Source organism: Ictidomys tridecemlineatus, chromosome 15 (genome assembly GCF_052094955.1).
Source record: "Ictidomys tridecemlineatus isolate mIctTri1 chromosome 15, mIctTri1.hap1, whole genome shotgun sequence".
In the NCBI taxonomy this organism is placed as follows: domain Eukaryota; kingdom Metazoa; phylum Chordata; class Mammalia; order Rodentia; family Sciuridae; genus Ictidomys; species Ictidomys tridecemlineatus.
In genome coordinates this window covers 44,422,035-44,446,775 of record NC_135491.1, presented here as the reverse complement: position 1 = coordinate 44,446,775, position 24,741 = coordinate 44,422,035, and the positions used below count along the sequence as shown (strand labels likewise).

Below are 24,741 nucleotides of genomic sequence, written 5' to 3'. Positions count from 1 at the left end.
CCAGCATGATGGGGATTGTTGTTTTCAGAGGACGTGTTTGGGTCAAAGCCTTCTCTCCCTGTTTGGTCTTCTGTTTGAATGATAGAGGCTTCTTTCCCAAAATATGGAGGTGCAGCCAGCCAGAAAGAAACAAAAGGACATTTACTGCAGATAAGGCACTGGCAGGGGCAGGGGTATCATGGTGTGAGGACCTTGGGAGTGTTAGGGTTAGGAAGCAGCTACATAAGTGTGTAGAACACAACGGGGGAGCAAGATATAGTCCAAGATAGAGGAATATTTATGGAAACATTCCTTGCAAAATTTTAACAGGGACAGTCAGAATGTGAATGTATAACCATTTAGAAATAGATAAATTAAGGCAACCCTATGCATTATTTTTGGTATCAGGGACGCTCAGCCCATTTTATGTTTAATTTAGAGATAGGGTCTCACAAGTTGCTGAAGCTGACTTTGAACTTGCAATCCTCCTGCCTCAGCCTCTCAAGCTGCTTGAATTACAGGCATGTGCCAACATGTCAGGCTTATAATTGCTTTTTTATTTTTATTTTTTAGTTGTCAATGGACCTTTATTTAATTTATTTATATGTGGTGCTGAGAATTGAATCCAGTGCCTCATACATGCTAGACAAGTGCATTACTTGGGTCAAAGCCTTCTCTCCCTGTTTGGTCTTCTGTTTGAATGATAGAGGCTTCTTTCCCAAAATATGGAGGTGCAGCCAGCCAGAAAAAAGCAAAAGGACATTTACTGCAGATAAAGCACTGGCAGGGGCTAAAACCCCATGCCCCTTATAATTGCTTTTTTTTAAAAAAAATATTTTTTTAATTGTAGTTGGATACAGTATCTTTATTTTTTATTTTTATGTGGTGTCGAAGATCGAAGATCGAACCCACATGCTAGGCGAGTGCTCTACCACTGAGCCACAACCCTAGCTCCATACTTTTTTTTTAAATATCTATATATGTCAATGGATCTTTTATTTGTTTATAGGCAAAACTGAGGATCAAACCCAGGGCCTCACACATGCCAGGCAAGCATTCTACCACTGAGCCCCGATTCCATCTCTTTAAGTTTTTTTTTTTTCTTTAAAAATTTTTTTTAGTTGCAGATGAACACGATACCTTTATTTTTTAAATTTTTTTTTAATGTGGTGCTGAGGATCGATCCCAGTGCCTCACAAATGCAAGGTGAGCATTCTACCACTGAGCTATAACCCCAGCCCCCTTATAATTACTTTTTAAAAATAATTTTTTTAAGTTGTCAATGGACCTTTATTCTTTCTTTCTTTCTATCTATCTATCTATCTATCTATCTATCTATCTATCTATCTATCTATCTATCTACCTATGGTACTGATAATCGAACCCAGTGCTCACACATGCCAGGCAAGTGCTCTACTACTGAACCACAACTCCAGTCCTAAAAATAATTTTTATGTGATAAAATACCCATGAAATTAACCATTTTAACCATTTTTTTTTTTTTAAACTGGGTATTGAGCTCAGGGGCACTTTGCCCCTGAGCTGTATCCCCAGCCCTTTTTATTTTTTAAGACAGGATCTTGATGAAGGAATTGTTGAGGAGGGTCTTGCTAAGTTGATGATGCTGGCTTCAAATTCATGATTCTCCTGCCTCAGCCTTCTGAATCTCTGGGATTACACTTGTATGCTATTGCACCTGGCCATTTTAATCATTTTTAAGTTTACGGTTAAGCTACATTAAGTGCATTCACATTGTTATGCAACTACAAGGCTACACCTCAGCTGTCTCCTTGAATGGAGTTTTGGGGGGTTTTGAGTATTCTCAGCACAACTACTGGTTGACAGTCATGTGGCTAGAATCAGGTGTTATGTGTGAATTTCTGCTATTTCACTCTTAGAAGGTGATAACTTATTTCTTAGGGGAAATTCCTATTTCTTTGTTTACTACAAAACCAGCCCAGCCTGTAGGTGTAGCTCAGTGGTAGAACACTTGCCTCAGTACTATGAAAAAAGAAAAGAATACAAAAAAGACTAAAAAATATTCAATTCCTTTTTTTGGACTGCCTCTCTTGCCAGTCAGACATCTTTGAGAGTTGCTGTAGCATGGGCCCTTCCTTGCTGTGGATAACTTAATTGCTTAGGCACCTGAGGTGGGAAGAGTAAGAGGTCTGGGGGGCTCATGCCGCCCCACCTCCCAGTTTTGTATTATCTAGGAGGCCAGTGGTAAATGTATAGGGGATGAGTAATGAGGTTTTTTTTGTTGTTGTTTTCTGGTATCAGGCATGGAACCCAGGAGTGCTTAACCACTGAGCCACATCCCCAACCCTTTTTTATTTGAGACAGGGTCTCACTGAGTTGTTTAGGGCCTCGTGAAATGGCTGAGGCTGGCCTCAAATTTGCAATCTTCCTGTCTTAGTCTCCTGAGTTTCTGGGATTATAGGCATGTGCCACCATATCTGTCAGGCAATGAGTTTTGACATACCCAGAGAAGCTTTGTGTGGTCTTGACAATGTAAGAGGTCTTGACAATGTAAAAGAGATCAGCCTGGCAGTACTTTTTCTATGTCCTGGTCCTTGGTGCAGAGTAGCTTGTCCTTGTGGATTTTAACCTTGTATTACACTACTAATCACAACATAGGATCAAGCTATTATATTTAGGTACTTCTTAGAAATAGTTTCTGCTTGCCTTAGCTGGAGCCAAAAAAGCCAAGCAACTAGAAGCCAGGATTTCAAGACACTTTTCTCTGAAGCCAAAGCCAGTGGTTCATGCTTATTCACACTGCCTCTTGTTTCTCCAGCTGTAAAGGCATTGAGATGCTTTCCATTAGGAAATTAAAATGTATAAGCTGGGAGTGAAGCTCAGTGGCAGAGTGCTTGCCAAGCATATGTGAGGCTCTGGGTTTGATCCCCAGCACTGCCCCCCCTCCAAAAAAAAAAAAGAAAGGAGAAAAAGGAAGGAAGGAAAGAAAATCAAAATGTAAAGGTTATCTTAAAGCCACTAGCATGTTGAGTCTACATTCAACTGGTTGTGGTGGCATTTACCTATAATTCCAGTGATTCCAGAGGCTGAGACAGGAGGATTGCAAAGCCTCAGCAACATAGCAAGACCTTGTCTTAAAAAAAAGAGGGGCTGCGGTTGTGGCTCAATGGTAGACACTTTTCTGGTGTGAGGTAGTGGGTTCAATCCTTAGCACCATATAAAAATAAATAAATATAATAAATGTGTAATGTCCATCTACAATTTAAAAAAAAAATTAGAAAAGGTTGGAGTAAAATAAAACAAAAACAAAAAGCTCAGTAAAAAGCTAGAGCACCCTCTAGTACTATCCTCCCTCTTACCAAAAAAAGAGTCCACATTCATTGCTTTTTCCATTTTTTTTTCTGTCTTTTAACAAGAAATATTTGAGAAGGGAGATCTATAATCACTTGATAACCAAAATTTTTTTGTGTGTGCTTTTTTGAAGGTACATGGGAATAGGACTCTCAGCTCAAGGAGTCAACATGAACAGACTTCCTGGTGAGTCACTATTGCAGAGAACATATGTTTTGCTCTCCTGATCCATCCATTAGAATTACAGCAGCAGTTGAGAGTCTGGGAAGGACTTTGTTTGCTGGGTGCCTATCTCAAGCCAAGCCATTGAGGGGAGGATCCTGAAATTGGCCATTGGGCTGAGATAGTGTGGCCTTCCATTCCAAAAATTAATTGATGAGTGATTGTCATTCATGGAATTTGAACTGTTTGCAGTCAAAACCAAGTGACCTGAGCTTGCCTCCATTGAGGATACACCTTAGTAGCTCTCACTCTCATTGACTTTTGCCTATCGGCCTGGGACTCAGGCATGTACTGGGAGGCATGTACTTCAAGCCTGGCTTCTTTGTTACTACTCTTTGTTAAAGACTTTGATCTTTAAGTGGCTTCCCATGTGGAATGTGGTTGAAGTGATTTCTGAACAAATAGATAAGAGTTAAGATGTCTGTGTTTGTAGCTCTTGAGTTGACAGCAGCCTTGGATTAGTGAAATGTTGTGGACCTGTAGATGGTTCTTATTCTACCAGCCCCATACCTTTTCAACTATTTTCTGCCCAGTGGGGCTCATGCCTGGTCCTGGCCTGAGCACAGCTGAGGAGTCAGAAGTCTCCACCATGAGCTGATAGGTTCCAGATGATGGCCCTAAGTCCATTTGTCCCTTGAGTGGCAGAAGTGACATATTGTAAACTGCCCTGATATCAATGTGGAGGTATGTAAAGATTTTATGATTTTGCCCCGACCCTCTATTCTTTGTGCTGTGACACAGAGAAGGCAACTAGCTTTCCCAATAGGGAATAACACCTCAATTTTTTTTTTTAAAGAGAGAGAGAGAGAGAGAGAGAGAGAATATTTTTTAATATTTATTTATTTATTTATTTTTTAATATTTATTTTTTAGTTCTCGGCGGACACAACATCTTTGTTGGTATGTGGTGCTGAGGATCGAACCCGGGCCGCACGCATGCCAGGCGAGCGCGCTACCGCTTGAGCCACATCCCCAGCCCACACCTCAACTTTTATGTCTTTTCCAATTTATGTTTGATATCAGCCACAGATTTGTCTATAATTGGATGATTTCCAAGACTGGCAATTTACAGTTGCTTAGGATTCAATTAATTGTCAGGAATCTGACTTTTTTTTTTTTTTAAACTGTGATCTGAGTGAAAGCTGGTCTTTTGTTTTTAATCAGAATGTGCATGGTAGGTTTGACCTCTTCATATTGTGTGTTGCTGTTCTCTGTTATACAAGAGCTCAGTGTGCCCTTTGAACTTTTATTCTGCTTTGGTAATGCAGAAAAGAAGCTTTTATGGCTTAATATATAAGTTACTATTAAAGAATATTATTGCATGGTGGTATAAGCAATCCTGAATTGTGGCTAAATAAATTTTTGTTAAGTTGCCCAGGCTGGTCTTGAAGTTGTGATCCTCTTGCCTAGCCTTCCAATTCTCTGGGATTACAGGTGTGTGCCATCATGTGCCTGCATGACTGTACTGTTGACAGGGGCAGGACATTTCTTTTCTTGCTTTTATCTTATATTTTTTTTTATTAAGAATAGTGCTGGGACTTGGTATAAATACTGAGGCAGGAGGATTCCAAGTTCAAGGCCTGCCTGGGCAACTTAGTGAGATCCTGTCTTAGAATAAATAAGGGCTGGGAATGTAGCTCAGTGTAGAGCATCCCTGGGTTAAATCCCTAGGACTGCCCTTTTCCCCCAAAACAAAAAAAGTCAGCTGGGATTCTGATAAAGATGGCATCAAATCTGTACATCATTTTGGGAAGTATTGCCATTTTAAAAATATTCAGTCTTCTGATCCATAAACATGGGATATTTCCCCCTTTATTTAGATCTACTTTAATTTCTTTCAGCAATGTTTTATAGTTTTCAGGGAGTAAGTTTTGCATTTTTTTGGTTCAATTTAATGTTTTTCCTTCCTTCCTTCCTTCCTTTCTTTTCTTTTTTTTTTGTGGTACTGTGGTCCACCTCAGGGCCTCACATATGCGAGGCAAACATTTTACCATAGGCCTGTCAAATTTATTCCCAAGTATCTTACTCATCATGCTACTATGAACGTGTTTTCTTAATTTCATTTTTGGGTTATTTATTACAAATGTATAAAATAGAACTTATCTTTTATTTAAAAAAACATATTTTATTTTTTTAAAAGTCTTTTTTAAGAGAGAGAGAGAGAGAGAATTTTTTTAATATTTATTTTCTAGTTCTCGGCGGACACAACATCTTTGTTGGTATGTGGTGCTGAGGATCAAACCCGGGCCGCACGCATGGCAGGCGAGCTCGCTACCGCTTGAGCCACATCCCCAGCCCCTAAAACTTATTATTATTTTTTTTTAAAGAGCGAGTGAGAGAGGAGAGAGAGAGAGAATTTTTAATATTTATTTTTTAGTTATGGGCAGACACAACATCTTTGTTGGTATGTGGTGCTGAGGATCAAACCCGGGCCGCACGCATGCCAGGCGAGCGCACTACCGCTTGAGCCACATCCCCAGCCCTAAAACTTATCTTTATGTATTGATTTTTTAAAAACATTTTTAGTTATAGATGGACACAATACCTTTATTTTATTTATTTTTATGTGGGGCTGAGGGTTGAACCCAGTGCCTCACACATGCTAAGCAAGTGCTGTACCACGAAGCCACAACCCCAGCCCCATTGATGTTTTATTAGAGTCTTCTTTGTATGTTGCAGAATTCATCTTGCTAGTATTTTGTTGAGGCTTTATGCTTCTGCTTTTGCTTTCCTTATCCATCTTTCCTTTGACTATTATTACATTATATCCCCTCATTCTAGGTATAATTATGTTATATTTTAATATTTGCTAATAAGAGTAAATGCTTATCATTAGACATTTCTTTTAGATTTTTCTTTATCTATTCATAAATTTTCATTTATCAATTTAGGTTTTCATTTTAGTATATTTACTACACTCTTTATTCTGAAATTTCTTGCTTACCAAGATTACTTTGAAGAGAGTAAATTGCTCTGTAATTCTCACATGGTTGAACATTATTTAATTACATTTTAGGACTAAGGATGTATTTGTGTGCTAGAGTAATTGGCTAGGATGTGTGATACTGTGGGCTGGAGCCTCAGCACTGCATACACACAAATTGTATCTTTTTAAAAAAAATTTTTTTAGTTGTAGATGGACACAATATATTTATTTATTTGTTTATTTATTTATTTTTATGTGGCACTGAGGATCAAACCCAGGGTCTCACACCTGCAAGTCAAGTGCTCTACCACTGAGTTACAGCCCCAGCCCACGAATTATATCTTTAATTAGCAGAATCTCACTTTATTTTATCATTTTCAGGAAATATAATATTGTTTGCCTCTAAACAAGTACTTGGTGATTTATACTCAATTGCAGTAAGTTTTTATAAAGTATATAGTATTGGATTTGTTCCTGATCTATCATATAATTTTCTATATACTTGGGTTTTTTTTCTTTTTAAATCATCTATGTTTTATAGATTTGTATACCAGAGGTGAAAAGAGTATTGGAAATGGTGTTACCTGGAGTCTTGTGCCAAGTCAGGGACTTTGAGTTTTAAGATTTGAGCAGCCATGGGCCAGATGACTAGTGCTGGGCAGAGAAGATGGTGGGTGGATGTAGGGGATGCATCAAGCCCTCTGGCTGGTTGTAGGAGTGAAGTGCCCTGGGAATCCCTCCTAGAGTCCTGGCAGCCAGCCTGGATTGTTAGTTGGAGACAAGTAACAGGCTGCTGCTTTAGCATTCATTCTAAGTGATGGCAGGCAATGTTCTTTTTTTTTTTTTTTTTAATAGTACACCACAGGTTTTGTTAATGGTAAATATCTTATTTTTAAAAGCTTAGCTCTCACTAAGCATTTATTTATTTAAATTTTAATATTTATTTTTTTAATTATCAGCGGACACAACATCTTTGTATGTGGTGCTGAAGATCAAACCCCGGCCGCACTCATGCCAGGCGAGCGCGCTACCGCTTGAGCCACATCCCAGCCCGCGTTTTTAAAAAAAATATGTGGAATGCTTCATGCATTTGCTTGTCATTCTTGCACAGAATGATAATCTTCTCTGTATCATTCCAATTTTAGTATATATGCTGCTGAAACAAGCAAAAGGCAATGTTCTTTTATCCTGAAAGGGGCCAATAGAATGGAAAGGATCACTCTTTTTTTTTTTTTTTTTTAAAGAGGGAGAGAGAGAGAGAATTTTAATGTTTTATTTTTTTTTAGTATTTGGTGGACACAACATCTTTGTCTGTATGTGGTGCTGAGGATCGAACCCAGGCCGCAAGCATGCCAGGCGAGCTCGCTACCGCTTGAGCCACATCCCCAGCCTGGAAAGGATCACTCTTGATCTTGGGCTAAGGGTGCCCTGGAGTAGCCCTGTGGGGTGGCCCTTCCAGGATTACAGGGAAACTTGTCAGGGGAATTCCCATTTCCTTGGAGGTCTGTCTTCTTTGGACTGCGCTTTGGTTGAGAACAGCAGCATTGGCATCTCTAAGAAGGCTCCTTGTGTTGCTTCTGGAGAACTGTCACCAGGCAGTTATTTTCTCCATGAAGAGTTTGGAAGGCTGTCCTCTGATACCATCATGGCAATGGGTGAACATAGAATCTTTCAGGCCACTCAGGCACTTTGCTCCTGTTGGAGCTGCTGGTGACCAAATTGCCCCTGTGTTCTAGGATCTTTCTGTTCTTTACAGAAAGCATCTTATTTCAACATAACCATGATGACTGTGAGTTTATTGTGTACCTACTATGTATCAGGCACTGAGCCCAGCCTAGGGTAAATAGACATGGTCCCTGTCTCTATGAACTTTTTCCAGTGGGAGGACATACATTAGCTGATAACCCTGCAAGGGGCCTTTTGCACTTTGGTCAGTGCCTTGAGAGTGTGCTGGTTTCAGGCCTTCCTGAGGAAGTAACATTCAGGCTGGGATCTGAAGTAGTGGATGATTGGACTGAAGCTCCTAGTAGAGTACCTCCAGAGCATTGCTGACCATTTGTTGCAAGAATGCTTTTATTGTAAAATGGTCTGAAGTAGCCATTTTGATGCTGAGTCTCTGACTTTAGGAGCAAGTGGGAGAGCATGAGTCAAATATCTCTTGTCTGAGTCATTCCAAGAAAAGAGATTAAATCAGGAAGTCTGGTCTTGGTCTGCTCAGCTGCTGCTATTGAGAAGCATCTGGTCTTCAGCTTTTCGTTCTGTCTCTTATGAGCCTTTAGAAGAGAAGCTTGTGAGGAAGGAAGGCCCTAGGCTTGGAACTTTTATTATGGACCTCATTGTTTTGAGTGTGTGAAACCAACCAGAACTAATGTCAGACTGACCTGAAAGCCTGTGCCCCTTTCTCTCTGAAGTATGTGCTTCTAGACTATGGAGGATCATCTTTCTCCCCTTTCCTCCTCTATCCCAAGTTACTCATTTCTCTAGACTTTTTAGGTCTAGGTCCTGATCAACTATGGGAGTTGTGTGAAGTGGGTAGGGAAATATTGGCAGTAGTACTTGACTTTCCTTGAAGGGACCCAGAGGGCTCTTTTGTGGCTTGTGAGTGGTTGGCTGGACTTGGGCAGGCCCCAAAAAGGGACCCTCCTAGCAGGAGAATTCAACTCAACTGATTCCACTTTATATTTGAGCAGATTACCCTTCCAGAAGCCTCAGTTCTTTTTTTTTTTTTAAATGAGAATTTTAATATTTATTTTTTAGTTCTCGGCGGACACAACATCTTTGTTGGTATGTGGTGCTGAGGATCGAACCCGGGCCGCACGCATGCCAGGGAGTACTTTACCACTTTACTACTGAACCATATCCCCAACACTCCCCCTTTTTATTTTATTTTTAATTTTTTGGAAAATATTGGATTTAATAGAAAATATCACATTGTAAACAAGTCCACTGACTATTTAGCTTAACATAGAATGACAGCACAATCATGTATAAAAGCTAAAGGATGAGATGCTGGTGCCAAAGGCAGCACTTAAAGAGAGGCCTGAGCCAGAATTTTCCCAGAAATCGGCAGTAGTAGCTTCAAACAGGCACAAGAACAGGGAGGCTGAGGCAGCAACCACTCCACAGAGGCTTAGGGGCATAAAAGGAGAACAGAAACAAAATATTTGGGAAGGAGAACTGGAGGACAAAGGAGCAAAGGATTTTTGTTTTTCCAAGTTATTTTTTGCGGTGCTGGAAACAGAACCCAGGGCCTCATGTACACTAGGCAAGTGCCACATCCACAGCCTAGGCTTATAATTCTTGATGTTCTGACAACATCAGATCCTACCACACAAACCTGAGAGGGTTAAAGAAGCAGGGTATGTAAAATGGGGCAACAATACTAGAAGTATCTAGTGGGTGGCCTTGGCACTCAACTCTGAGGGAGGCAGGAGAGTATGGCACTTGTGTGTAGTGACTAAACTCAAAACAGAGCTGCTTTCTACCCCATCACCTTGTCTGATCACAACACTAAAGTTGTAGAAGTGTCTGTTGCCCCCGTGTGTCTCCTCCTTACTGATAAGTATGCAAAAGAGACCTCTGACAAAAACACGGGGCTCTAGAGGACAAAGGTTTCTACCTCTCTCCTTTTGGGTCCCCAAAGGGAGAGAAATTTGTCATGGATAGACCCCTGGAGGCTTTGGACTTAATAGCAAAAGCTACCTCTTTAGCCCCAGCCATCCAAATCCTCCTCCAAGGAGTCCTCCCAGTTCATGGAAAAGCCATCTTGAGAGTAGAAAAACAACTTGGGGAAAGAAAGTAAGGAACAGTTTTCTTTCTGTGGTACTTGTGGTACCAGAGAAGCTACTACCTTGTATGTCATTTAGATATCAAGATATCAAGTTTACACCTTAACCTGAAGCAGCAGTTCTCACATTAAGTTCTCCTCCTCCTGCTCAAGAGGAGGTCTCAAGACTTTAAAGAGATTAAGTCCAAAATATACAAGCCCCTAATTCCCACCCATTTGAGAATAGGTGCACATAAGGATAGAAATTCCTCACAGGAGTGTGTTGTACTTGTGAACAGTGGCTATGGCAGAACAAAAAGCCAAGAAGCCCTAACATGGGTGTGGTGAACATCAAAATGATGAACACTGTTCAGAGATTGTTTCTGATTAAGTTATGTATCATTCGACAGCTGAACTCCATGACAAGGCTTCTAGCCTCAGAACCAAGAAGAGTAAAATCACCTACTTAGTGCAGTAACCATACTGGACTAAAGAAAAACAATTCTGTTCTCCTAAAGAAAATTTCCTGTGAGGTACTGATAGTAGGTCCCAGCATGGGCTAATACTGTATAGCTTCTTAGGAGACTGGCTTTTCTCAATTTCTTTCTCTTTGATATTGTACAGGGGGTCCACCAACTTGTTATGAATAAGATTAAACCTTTGAAATACTTGGCAGTCTTCACTTTCACCTCCAAGGTGGCATCTTCATCACATACGAACACAGTGCAGGGATGCTGCTGGAAGGCAGACACGGTCCACATATGGTTCAGCAAAAGTGTTGTGAGCGCCTGTGATGAGGATCATCACCTCTCTAGCATGCATGACAGTGCCCACACCCACTGTCAGGGCCATGGTGGGCATCTTGGCAAGATCACCATCAAAGAACCTAGCATTGGGCTGGGGTTGTGGCTCAGTGCTAGAGTGCCTGCCTAGCACGTGCAAGGCCCTGGGTTCAATCCTCAGCGCCACTTAAAAATAAATAAATAAAGGTAATGTGTCCAACTACAACTAAAAAATAAAAAAAAGAAAGAAAGAACTTAGCATTGGCTAGAATGGTGTCCATGGCCAATGTCTTTACAGAGTCCTGGACACTAGGCTAGGAACCTGGCTCATTGAAGCCAATATGTCCATCAGGGCCAATCCCTCCAACAAACAGCTCAATCCTGCCTGCAGCCTTGATCTTCTGCTCAAAGGTATCACACTTAGCCTGCAGGTCAACTGCATTCCCATCCAGAATGTGGGTGTTCTCTGGATGGATATCAATGTGCATGAAGAACTTGTTCCACATAAAGGAGTGGTAACTCTCTGGGTAGTCCCAAGGAAGGCCCACATAATTGTCCATGTTGAACGTCTTCACATATTTAAAGGAAATATGTGATTTTTTTTTTTTTTAAGTTACTGAGGATTGAACTCAGGGGCACTTGACCACTGAGCCACATCCCCAGCCCTATTTTGTATTTTATTAGAGACATGATCTCCCTGAGTTGCTTAGCACCTCGCTAAATAGCTGAGGCTGGCTTTGAACTCATGATCCTCCTGCCTCTGCCTCCTGAGCTGCTAGGATTATAGGCATGGGCCACCACGGTTGGCCGGTCTCCATTCTTATAGTACTCAGTTTCCTTTTTTAAAAAAAAAATATTTATTTTTTAGGTGTAGATGGACACAATGCGTTTATTTTATTTACTTGTTTTTTTTTAATATTTTAATATTTATTTTTTAGTTATCGGTGGACACAACATCTTTGTTTGTATGTGGTGCTGAGGATCGAACCCGGGCCACACACATGCCAGGCGAGTGCGCTACCGCTTGAGCCACATCCCCAGCCATATTTACTTGTTTTTATGTGGTGCTGAGGATCGAACCCAGGGTCTCACATGTGCAGAGTGCTCTACCTGCTGAGTGCCCTCAATCAGTTTCTTATAGCAGCCAAGGGTGCTCCCAGTCAGGAGAACCATGGTGAAGTACTTGTTTGGTCCTGGGTTGAACTGGATGATGCGGTTTCTGATATATTTGGCCGCCCACTCACTGGCCTGTGAATAGTGTTCCAGGAAGATGAGCTTCATCTTGTTGCGGACGCCTCCCAATGCCTCCTGCCTCCCGTGGCTGCAGAGGCGACTCTGCTGGCAGCTGGGCCTCGCGCTGGTCCCCTCCCCCTTTAAAAAAACAACAACAACAACACTTTTTTAGTTATACATGGTCACAATATCTTTATTTTGTTTATTATTATTTTTTTTTGTGGTACTGAGAATCAAATCCAGTGCCTCATATGTGTGAGGCAGACACTCTGCCACTAAGCCACAACCCTAGACCTCCCTAGCTCTTTTTACATATTCTATTTAGAGACAGGTTCTCACTGAGTTGCTTAGGGCCTTGCTAAGTTGCTGAGGCTGGTTTTGAACTTGTGATCCTTCTGCCTCAGCCTCCCAAGCCACTGTGATTATAGGTATGCTCCATCAGGCCCAGCCCAGCAGAGGTTTCTGTTGGAAGATGTAGAAGTTTGGAGGTTTATCTTTTCAAGGTGTTCTTTGGCCTCCTTAAGTGTGAAACTAAGGAACAGGTTTGGCCCCAAAATTAGAATACCGGAACCTGTGGCTAAATGACTCGGAAGCAGGGCAAGTTGATACACAGGGTGAGTGTACCTGTGGCCCCACCCTCACCTTGGGAAGCTGGCAGGGAAGGCCAGGTGCTGGGATATCTAGGTTGGGGAAACAGGGAGAGAAAGGCCAGATTGTACACAGAGAATGGGGTTTGGACTTCTCCCAAGTTCAAGTGATTTTGAGGATGGAAGGAAGGTCAAATCTTGCTTCTATGTCATGTGCCACTGACAGAGCCAGGGAGATGGGCTTTGTTGACAGGAGGGCAGTCTGCATCAAAGCTGGGTAACTGGTGTCATCCTCCTTGCCTTTTCTCTGGCAAGGCAGCTGTTCTTGTGATGTGGCACATATTACCTTAATTACTACAGCCCCTCAAAGGAGAGCACAGGCCAACTGAGCCTCACTTTCCTTGATTGTAACTGTCGGCAGAGGAGTAATTAGAAGAACCACAGCTGGGGTATGAGAGTGCAAGGCATATTTCCTGAATCAGGTGGTGTCTGGCAGCTAGGACCTGGTCTAGGGAGGAAGGGAGAGAAGAAGGGAGGGGCATGGGTTTGGGGGCTTTCTGCTTTCCTTCCACAGGATGGTCAAATCAGCTCTTCCCTCTCCTAAAGCCCATCTTACCAAGCACTCTCTGATTGGCCTGTCAGGAAAATAGGCCCACTTGACACCTGCTTCTACTAGGTGGGCCACATTCTGCATAGAGCTGATATTTTACATTGGCACATGCCATGGGAGAGATAGCAGAGATCTAGGTAGAATACAGGGCCATGCCAGGTTCAAGAGAGAGCGGAGGCTAGCACCTGCTGGTGTGTCAAGCACTGACAGTAAACAACAGAGTGTTCAATATTTCCCCTCTCTATTCTCTTTTGAGTTCATCATGTTCCGTGAAAGGTGTCTGCCTGGAGCAAATACCAGTATCAGGTGGCTTTCTGTAGCAGATATCTGAGACTACTGGCATGTAGACCCAGCTACACCCTTTGGCTGCCCTTAGGCTTCTCTGGCCATCAGGAATGACACATATGATCTGTGGAAGGCACCTTTCTACATAGGTTCAAGCTGTATCATCCTTTGCCCTGTTCATGGCTTCTGACACCCGAGCTCTGTCTCAGTAGGCGGCCTGGAAGCTTGTGGGAAGGTGTGCCACACCTGGTGTCAGCCCCTGTTGTCATTAGCTACCTGCAGAGGCAGCCTTTTTATCCTGCCCTCTTTACAGTGATTTCCATTGCCGACGCACTGTCCTGCCTGTAGCTGTCAGAGGCATAGCTTTGGGGTTACCTTGATCCTGTTCCTTGGCCTAAGAGTCTAGAAGCTCAGGGTAACAACCATGGGAGTTGTATGACAAAGCTGTTCTCTGCTACACCATGGCATTTGCTGAAAGAGAAAAATCTCTTCTGTTTGTCCATTATGTATTGTCAAGCTGTTCCAGGGAGTGGGCCTGTCAGATTTTTAAAGACATTTAAGGTTATGGGGCAAGCATATGTCCTGCTGATTTCTGAAGAGGGGTGGCTCATGGAATAGCCCTACCATAATGTCTTCCATGCCATGTGGGCTCTCTGCATCACAGCTCTAGCCTCAGAAAGCCTTTTGGTTAACCAGTCCACACCTTCTCCTCCATAGCTGGCCTCGAGAGTGACATTGAGAGCCACTGGGCATGGACCTTGAGCTCTACTGAGTGCTCCCAGGGCCAGTGGCCTCCCTAGGATACTGGGGACAGGCAAGAGCAGAGCCAGCTTGGGACTATAGCTGATGGCCTATTCAGGCTGTTCATTAAGAGAGGTAGGTAGTGATCAGCTTCACCCCTGCCTGCTCCCTCAGGGCAGAAGGGTGCAGGAGTACTACAAGCGCCCAAGTGTGATCAGTGAGCTGGTCTTAAAGATGGTGAGGGAAGACTGGGGGCTTAGCTTATTGGTAGAGAGCTTACAAGCATGTTTAAGACCCTGGATTCAATCTCCAGTACCTCAAAAACAAAATGAGATAGTAAGAGAAGGGAAGTCTTGCCAGCAAGTATCTCCTTGGGCTTGAGCCCCACATATATTCTCATTAATCCTGCTGACTCTGGAAGAAGAGTTCAGAGGAAGGAAACTAGAAGCTAAGTAGCAGAATTGGGATTCAAAAAAAGGTTGAGGTGGGAGTATCACTTGAGCCCACAAGTTCAAGACCAGCCTAGACAACAAAGTGAAACCCTATTTCAAACAAATTCAAGTCTCCTGGCCCCAGTGTCCATGATGATGGGTGCGCTTGTTGGGGAGTTGAATGGTTTGTTAGCTAATGCTCAGACTAGGTTTGTGTGTGAGGCATGGGCTGGCCCACTTTGTGCTGGTCAGTCTTGAATCAGACCTAATGGTCAGCTCCACTCTAGCCCCCTTCCAAGGTTCTGGGATAATATACACGTGGTTTGGTGTAGCAATAGAGTCCTCTCCTTTCCTTACCACCCTGGGACTGAGACCTTTGATGTGTTATGGCAGATGGCAGTGGCATGGATGGATTCCTGGAGCAGTCATGCTGTAGTCCTTGGTTGCCCCATGAGGAGTTTCCCACCTCTAGAGATGGTATCTGGAAATGCCAAGGTGATGAGCCATTTCCTCAGCCACCCTTGCTCTTTGTTGGGTCTTCATGATTGAGTGATGATGCAGAGCAAGTGGGTGCTGCCAGAACTTCTTAACTGGGCAGTTGGGGCCTTCTGCATTGGCCCAAATGTGGCTTGGATTCTCCTTGTGTTACTAGTATATAATTGGTTTATGGCATAGCAGGGGCTGGGCTTTTCTGTGTGTGCACCAGGCTGGCTGCCCATCAATTCTCTTTGGGAGTGACACAGTCTTTTCTCTCTAAGTCTCTTTGGAGATGGAAGAATGGTGAGTTGGGTGGCACACTCTGTGAGAGCATTCTCTGTCATATAGCCCAGCCATCCTTCTAAGCCAGAGCCAGTTGGACATGACTCCTTGTAGGGCCTAATCCAGGCAGTGGTGCTTGCTGGTTCTTTTACAGTTCTCATGTCCTGTTGCCCTCTAGGACAGCTATCTCTGGTCTTACAGTGAGAGTGAGAACCCTTACTTCCAAGCACATCATCAAGGGGTGGGTGTCCCATTCCAAAACAGAGAGTAGTGGGACTGGAAGGGAGGCACACTCAGGCATAGCTACTGGCTCCCATATTCGGACTCTTCTCAAGCTGCTAAGGATATTTGCATGCCCTGCCCTATTTCATAGATATAGAAACTGAGAGATCTGGAAACTTGTTGGGAGTAGAGGTAAGTCTGCAATCTGACTGCAGACCTTTTTCCTGGCCCCAGAAGTGACTTCACTTTTAGTCTCTATAAGTGGGAGCATGTAGGGAGACAGTTTTGTTGTTCTGGTCTTTTCTCCCTCCCTCCCTTCCTTCCTTCCTTCTGCTAGGGATTAAATTCAGAGTTGCTGTACCACTGACCCATATCCCCAGTATCCCCAGCCCTTTTTATTTTTTATTTTGAAACAAGGTCTCATTGAGTTTCTAAGGCTGGCCTCAAACTTGCAATTCTCCTGCCTCAGCCTCGAAAGCTGTTGGGATTACAGGCATGTACCACCTCACCCACCTTTGTTTTTCTTTAATTAAGATGAAATATGACTACCAACAAAACTCAGTTGAACCCTGTGTTGCCCAACATAGTTTGTTGCATTGTGGTCTGACCCTTTGACAATCTGGTATCCAGACTTCCTGCAGCCTTTGACTACATTGCCCTCTTTAACAGATATGAGCACCACGTGAGCCAGGTGTTATGCAAGGTAATCAGAAAGATGCTTGGATGTGATCCCTTTAGTCAGAGTATGTTGACTGCATGAAGGAAGAGAAACCCATCTCTAACCAGTACAGTTCCCAGGCCTCAGGAAGGGTAAACAGGTGTCAGATCTTGGGGACCCAAATGCTGTCCATGACTTCCTCTCTTCTGTCTCTTGCCTCCTCTGCTTTGTGCTTATAGCTTTAGTATCTTGAACTGGCTTTTTTGGGGCACTGGGGATTGAACTCAGAGGCACTTAACTACCAAGTCACATCCCTAGTCCTTTTTTTTATGTTTTATTTTGAGACAGGGTCTTGCTGAGTTGTTTAGGGCCTTCCTAAGTTGCTAAGGCTGGCTTTGAACTTGTGATTCTCCTGCCTCAGCCTCCTACACGCTGAGATTACAGGCGTGCACCACCATGCCCCACTTGAACTGGCTTTCAACCGGGATAACTGGATAACTTGACAGAAAGGAACTTTGAAACCCCCTCTCTTCCAGGCTTCCTTAGGAAAGTTCCAGGAAGATTTCTGATTGTTCCAGCTTGGGTCATGTGGCCCTGGGGGGTGGATCTACTGTGTTTAGCAGTCCCCACTGGAATCACAGGGTTGGCACAGGGAAAGGGCTATCCCCTAAAAGATGGGGAATGGGACACACAGATCCTGGCTTATCCCCCTATCATGCTTTGATCTTGAAGGCTGGATAAAGGGGACCAGGAGTACTGTGCCCAAATGCTTTTCAAGGTGAAAGAACCCTGTCATGCATACATAGAGAATAGTTTGGGTGAAGTCAGCTCCTGGAATTCTGAATTCTTGTAATTTTTCTGATGGAACCCAGTTTTGAGAAGCTCACTTTATTCTGTCAGAGCAGCTTCCTTTTCCCTGCCCCACATTAAAATAGCTTACCTGGAGGGCTTTCAGAATTGCCAACAGCTCTACACTCTCCTACTTCCTGAGAAGGCATGTGGCTCACTGAGCATCAGTGCCGTCTGAGAGGGACAGTTCTGTGATAAGAACCAAACTGCAGAGGTCCTTCAGGCATCCAGGGCTCCAGGGGGCTTTCTTTCTTTTGACTGGAATTGAGCCCAGTGTTGTTGCTTTGCCATTGAGTTTACATCCCTAGTCGTCTCATCTATATCTATATCTATCTATCTATCTATCTATCTATCTATCTATCTATCTCTATATATATACATACACACACATACATACACACACATATGTGTGTGTATGTGTATATATACGTGTGTGTGTGTGTGTATATATATATATATATATATATTTTTTTTTTAGGGAAGAGCATTTAACTTTTATTAATATTTTCATGCATTGTGATTTCTAGAAAACACATTAGACTCAGGGGCTTTTTATGTTCTAAAGCAGTAAGGGCTTGAAAACCAAGTTAGGGGAGGCCATGCAGACTGACTAGAGCAGAATGGAGTTCCTGTCAACAGGTGCCATGACAAACTTAGAATGTTCCATTAAAAAAAAAACAAAAAAAACAAATAGGGGATTCACAGCATCTATTATAGAAGGTGTGCCTTTTACCAGAGCCAGCATGGAAGGGTCCTGTGTTAGCTCTGTGGGATTCTAAAGAGGAAGCCAAATTAGACCTTTAAAGTAATTTTTAGGTAATTTTTATTTTCAACTAGCTTGGAGTAGGAAGAATGGAAACATATGGATGAAGTCATGAAAGATGAGAACTAGTCATTAAGATCTGTTGAGCCCATTCAGTGGCATTCAACTGTAATCCTATAACTCAGGCTGAGGCAGGAACATAGCAATTTCTAGGTCAGCCTCAGCAGCTTAAGGAGACCTGTTTCAAAATAAAAAGACTTCTAGGCTGCATTTCTCACAGGGAACCTTTTTACTTTTTTATAATCTAAAAACCTAAATTGCTGAGGCTTTTACCAAATTGCTGAGGCTGGCCTTGAATTTGTAATCCTCCTGCTTTAGCCTCCCGAGTCATGCCCTGCTAGGGTTTCTAATAGGCAAGCGTGCCTCTGTGAGGATGGTAAGCTGAGACTGACAACAGGCCTGTTACAGAATGAAGACTGATTTCTTAAAAATGGCATTGGTTATACCAGCTCCTCTCCACACTATAACTTCCAAGGCCTGAGGACAGTTTTTTGGAGGGTTGGAGGACTGAATCCATTTAGGCAACAGCATATCCTTTAACATGTCCTCAGTTCTTTGGTTCTTCTAGCATGTGTCTCTTCTGTCCTTTTCAGTCCTTGGCTAGCCTAATTTTTTCTCCTAAAGAAAAGACAGAAAGCCTTTGTATTAGGACAGTACAGTAGGAAAATCCTCCAGTGACTTCACTCGGAGTCACTTGCATAACAGATGTGACACAAAGGATTATCCTTGTGTGGAGTTTTCTGTCCATACTACTGCTTGTCTAGTGAGCATTCCCCATCACACTGTCTGCATCAGGTACAGAGCCACGAAGTGCCTGGTCCTGCCATCATCTTTCCTGCCTTGTAATAGCCACCCACCTATTCAATGTCCAAGACAATGACTCAAGCGTGAGATTTCTAAAAGGCCTGCCGTTTCTGCCCGTCTTCTCTGACTTTTAGTATATGGTACTGCCATCTAACCACTTGCAAGGGAAAAGACCCTGGGCACTACCTTTTTTTTCTGTCGTACCATCAGCACCTGTACCCCTCCAGTCCTACCTGTTCTGCTCCAGCCTTCAGACTTTTCTGTCCCACAGATGGACTGAACTTGCTCCCTTGACTCCAAAGTTTCTTCCTTCTGACATTTTTGTCAAGTGGACCTCTGTTCAGGGGTCACCCACTCAGCAAGAATCAGCCTGACCACCTCTCCCATCTGTTTTGTCCCCACTCCCATCTCTAGCCCTTCATCTGGCTTTGTTTTCTTCAGAGCACATTTTATCTACAGATGTTTCTGTCTGCCAGTTTTTTTACTTATGTGTTATCTGTTTTCTCCTTTCATGATCTACACCTCTACTTGAAAACTCCAGGAGTAAGCCTTTGTTAATAATTTGGTGGCCAGGGGATGGTGCTTATCTTCTCCAAAGGAGGAGAATGTCTCACCATAACTATAAACAATGCTGCAGCAGCAGCCATTATTACTGGGAAGTGTATAGCATTTCATATCCTTCCTTTTGCACACACGCTCATATGTTAAGGTACACACCTTATATACACACACAGGCTCTTAATTGTGTTTGGAAAAAATACTGGCATAAGATGATGTCTTCAATCAAAAATACATTATGACTCTGTGTTATTCTTGAAAAGCTTCTAACTGCTTAGCACTTGAAAGAGCAGGAAACAGAAATGAGGTGTTGCATCACAACACTGATAATTTCAGATGCTCAGTAGCTTCTTTTGTGACCACAGGGTACTTTATTTGTTTCTTATTGCTGCTGTAAGTGGCTTAAAATAATCATCTTACAACTCTGAAGAACAGAAATTTTAAAATAGATGTGTGGGCAGGGCTGTATTCTTTTTGGAAAAAATTCTTTACCTTGTTTTTTTTTTTCCCCTTTGTGATGCTGAGGTTGAACCCCGGGCTCACACATGCCAGATGAATGCTTTACCACTGAGCCATATCCCCAACCTCTTTTCTAACTCTGGAGGCCACTGGCATTCCTTAACTCATAGGCCTTCTTCCATCTTCAAAGCTAGCAATGCAATGTCTTTTATTTTATAATTATGATTGTATTGGTGAATCCAGATAATTCAGGATAAAATCTCCCCATTTCAAGAGCTTATAACTTCTGTAAAATCCTTTTTACCAAGGAAGATAACAGTCATGGGCCACCACAGTGAAGTGCTGGCAAATCCTGAATTGACTCTCAATAAATGTTTTATGTGTTTTATTGTGTTCTTCAGTATTTTGAATTTAAAATCCATATTTATAGCCAGAGCTTTTAGGCAGTAAAAATTCTATGCTAGTTTTGTCAAAATAATGATGTAGTTTAATTTTGAAGAAAAGTATTCAAAACATATTTTTCATTTCAAGTCTTTGAACTTTTAGGCATCTGTCGTTTGGGTAGTATGTTTTATTTTGTTTTGATAATGGCTTTTGAGCTCTCCTATACACTGAGACAAAAATATATTTCAGATATCCTTGAGTCACTAAGTAGGAAATGATTCTTCCTGATGGTTTAAGTAGCTTTGATCAATCAAACAGCAAAATTATTGTTAGGTTTTCTAGTGTATCTACTGTTTCAGCCTGAGAATATGAAAAAAGAAAACCTCCCGGTTTGTGTCTTGTACTTACTAAACAGTAAAATCTGCATAAAAGATCTCACACACAGTATCATCCTTATGTGATTAAAAAGGTGGACTGGTGGCTGAGACTGGGAACCAGTGGCAAATGGACACACAGATGTGTGTGTACACATAATCATACCACCTCTCAGACTCCTGACATGCTGGGCCCTGGAGGGAATGGTCATGAGGTTGTGTGGCCCTTGTTCATGGTCTTAGGTAGAAAGGGCAGACAGCCCAAGGAACATTTGATTGGAGAGACCCAGCAGGAACCAAGCAGTGGACCAGAGATATAGACTATGTACTAGAGGAGGACCAAAGAATGTTATCGAAAATCTCAAGAGACAGGCATTGGATTGGGTCATTATACATTGGCATGAGGGGAGGATTCAGTGGACATCACCATGGACTTAGATCTGATAAGACCCATAGGAATAGAAAGCAGCCCTTCTGAAGGACTTTGACAGAAGAATCAAGATGGACAGTGGCCACATAAGCAGTGAACTTGGCTTTGGGAAAGGTTCTGGTGGTCATGCAGCACCCAGGAGGGCCCTACCTATCTTCTGACATTTTAGACCCCTGGCTATACATAGAAAGCCAAGTACACAGAGTTAAGCCATGCTCTTCTAATAGGTGGCCTCATTGTGTTCAGTCACTGTGTGGTGTGTGGAAGTCCCCATGCTTAGGGCGAGGACTTCTATGGCTCACATGACCCATAGGTGGGATCCTGAGTCAGAGGAAGCTGGTAGGCATACTTGGGGCCACCAAGCAGTCTAAGCCAGACTTGGAGGTCTGATTGTCACCTTGCTCCTTACTGCTGTCCAGTTGACCACCCTTTGTCTGTAGCCTTCCACAGGTGAGGGGAATAGCATTGCTGTCAGGAGCCTTAGGGCTTCCAAATTTCTGTCTAGGGAATGCATATTGGTTTGCCCAGAGGTGAAATGATCTGTGTATCCATCAGCATTAGAAAAGCCTCCTCACTCCTGGGCCTGGTGAGGTTAGGAGTTGGGTTGATGCTCTGAGCAGTACCTTTTTCCCTGAACCAGGTAGTTCCAGGGTCTTGGGGAATTGATACAGGTCTTGGTCTTTCTAAAGCTAGTCCCTAGTATTTCTTATGCTAGTTTCCTGTGATGCAGGGGAAGAGGTGGTGAGGGCACAGCAGGCTTTGGGCCCCCCACACCTGTCACCAAGACCCATTTAGCTTTACGCTGCTTCCTCTGTGTACTCTAGAGAGAATCTTTGTTTAACCAAAACCTGACTGAAAAGACATGAAAGTTCAGGGTACTCAGGGCTTGGGTTGGGTATTGTGACCATGAGGGGCTATTTGCCATCAATCTCATCAGTCCACATGCAGGCAGTTTGGGCTCTAGGGCCTGCTCTCCTCCTCTTCTCTAGTCATACCCCAGTTCCTTTGTCAGCCTGCAGCCCATCATCCATCCCTTCTCAACATTGTGCCTCTGCTTACAGCCTGCCTATACCCCTTGCCTTACCTGCGTGCCCAGATGAACTAACTGCTGAGCCCCACCCTTCTTTCTGAGCACCTCAGGTACTCAGGTGTCCTTTCCCACTGACCTTTCCCTTCAGGGCAGAACTTCTACTCTTGCCCTTAGTTAGGGGAGGGATGTTTAAGCATGTTCCCTTGGACATGTTCCAGGAAATTCCCAGAGGAGCAGGCAGAAATAGGGAAATTGCCTGATGGGGCTGCTTTGGGGAGTAGACCTGCCCCATCAGTTCCCTGGCAGGCTCTGAGGACTCCATTTCTGCCCCTTAGCCGGATAGGCCTGTCCCTCTACAGTTCCCACCCTCCTGTCCTACCTGCATGTATGCCTTTGCTTGTCCATTCCCTTCAGCATGACCTTGTTCACCGGTTCCCCTATATAAAACCTTGCTATGCTTCTGAGGTCTCAGTGCTGTTCTCACCATTTCTGTTCAGTATTGTATTAGAAGGCCTAATCATTGTAGCAAGGCAGGACAGAGAAATGGAAGGCGTACAGAGTGCAAAGGAAAAAAAAATAAAACTGTTTATTCTCAAGTACTATGATTATTATATCTTTATTTATTTATTTATTTATTTATTTATTTATTTTTAAGAGAGAGTGAGAGAGGAGAAGAGAGAGAGAATTTTTAATATTTATTTCTTAGTTCTCGGGGGACACAACATCTTTGTTGGTATGTGGTGCTGAGGATCGAACCCGGGCCGCACACATGCCAGACGAGCACGATACCGCCTGAGCCACATCCCCAGCCCCTCATTATATTTTTAAAATCCCAAAGAATCTTCAGTACTAATTAGTGAATTTAGCAAGGTGCAGGATACCAGGCAAATGTATAAAAAGTATATATATGTATATATACACACACATATATTTGGCAGCCTTATCAAGAGTAAATGTACATATAATAACATTCACCATCTAGTGTACACTTCAGTGGTTTTTAGCATATTTGTAGAGTTATTACCATCATTGTAATTTAATTTTGAAATGTTTTCATCACCCTTCCAAAATCAATTATATTTTGATATAACAGCAAAAGAGAATTGGAAATTGATTTTTGGGGGGTTGTGCTGGGGATTGAACCCAGGACGGCAAAGCTCTATCACTGAGCTACATCTGGAGCCCTAAGAAGGTAAATAAGATAATATTAAATTTTTTAAAAAATATTTATTTATTTATTTTTTAGTTGTAGTTGAAGAGAATACCTTTATTTCATTCATTTATGTTTATGTGGTGCTGAGGATTGAACCCAGGTCCCTGCACATGCTAGGTGAGTGCTCTGCCTCTGAGCCACAATCCCAGCCCCAAGATGATATTAAATTAATAATGATTGGAAAGATATGCCATGTTCACAGGTTAGAATAATGAATATTGTTAAGCATAATCCCAATCAAGATCTCAACAGGCCTTTGAAGGACAATGTTAAGCCAGGAGTAGTGGCGCACATCTGTAATTCCAGCGGCTCAGGAAGCTGAAGCAGGAGGATCCCAAGTTCAAAGCCAGCCTCAGCAAAAGTGAGGTGCTAAGCAACTCAGAGAGACCTTGTCTCTAAATAGAGTATAAAATAGGGCTGGGGATGTAGCTTAATGGCTGAGTGCCCCTGGATTCAATCCCCAGTACCGAAAGAAAGAAGGAAGGAAGGGAGGGAGGGAGGGAGGGAGGGAGGGAGGGAATGATTAAGAAAAGACACATATTGGAAGAAAATATTCACAAACACTTAAAAGGATTATACTCAACGTACATAAAGAATGCTTATGTCTTGTAAAAATGAGTTAAAGGAGCCAGGCATGGTGGCACACTCTTTTACGTCCAGCTACACAGGAGGCTAAGGCCAAGGATCATAAGTTCAAAGTTAGTTTGGGCAACATAGCATTATCCTTTTTCAAAAATAAAATAATAATATAATAAGCCAAGTGTATTGGTATACACCTGTAATTCCAGCAACTTTGGAGGCTGAGGCAGGAGGATCAAAAGTTTGAGGCCAGACTCAGCAACTTAGGACCTGAGCTACTTAGTGAGACCATCTTAAAATGAAAAATAGGTTAGGGTTGTGGTTCAGCGGTAGAGCGCTCGCCTAGCATGTGCGGGGCCTGGGTTTGATCCTCAGCACCACATAAAAATAAATGAATGGAATAAAGGTATTGTGTCCAACTATAATTAAAAAAAAATTTTTTTAAATAAATAAAAATAAAAAAGTTTGGGGATGTATCTCAGTGGTAAAGCACCTCTGGGTTTTTTTTTTTTTTTTTTTTTTTAAAGAGAGTGAAAGAGGAGAGAGAGAGAGAATCTTAATATTTATTTTTTAGTTTTCGGCGGACACAACATCTTTTTTTTTTTTTTTTTTTTTTAAAGATAGAGTGAGAGAGGAGAGAGAGAGAGAGAGAGAGAGAGAGAGAGAGAGAGAGAATTTTTAATATTTATTTTTTAGTTCTCGGCGGAC

At 42.6% G+C, this 24,741-nt stretch overlaps 1 protein-coding gene, 1 non-coding gene and 1 pseudogene across 3 annotated transcripts in view; 1 reads left to right on the top strand and 2 right to left on the bottom strand.

Moving 5' to 3' along the window:
* Nucleotides 1–24,741, top strand: part of Ranbp10 (RAN binding protein 10) — a 64,865-nt gene that overhangs the window by 20,094 nt on the left and 20,030 nt on the right. For both annotated transcript variants that reach the window (XM_040280015.2, XM_005318331.5), the window contains exon 3: nt 3,443–3,495. In XM_040280015.2, the coding sequence (XP_040135949.1) occupies nt 3,443–3,495 (53 nt within the window). The remainder of the gene's footprint in view (nt 1–3,442; nt 3,496–24,741) is intronic.
* LOC120888179 (U6 spliceosomal RNA) lies at nt 7,523–7,625 on the bottom strand. Its single transcript, XR_005731684.1, has one exon. It is a non-coding gene; the product is annotated as a U6 spliceosomal RNA (small nuclear RNA).
* LOC101974524 (glucosamine-6-phosphate deaminase 1 pseudogene) lies at nt 10,493–11,564 on the bottom strand (annotated as a pseudogene).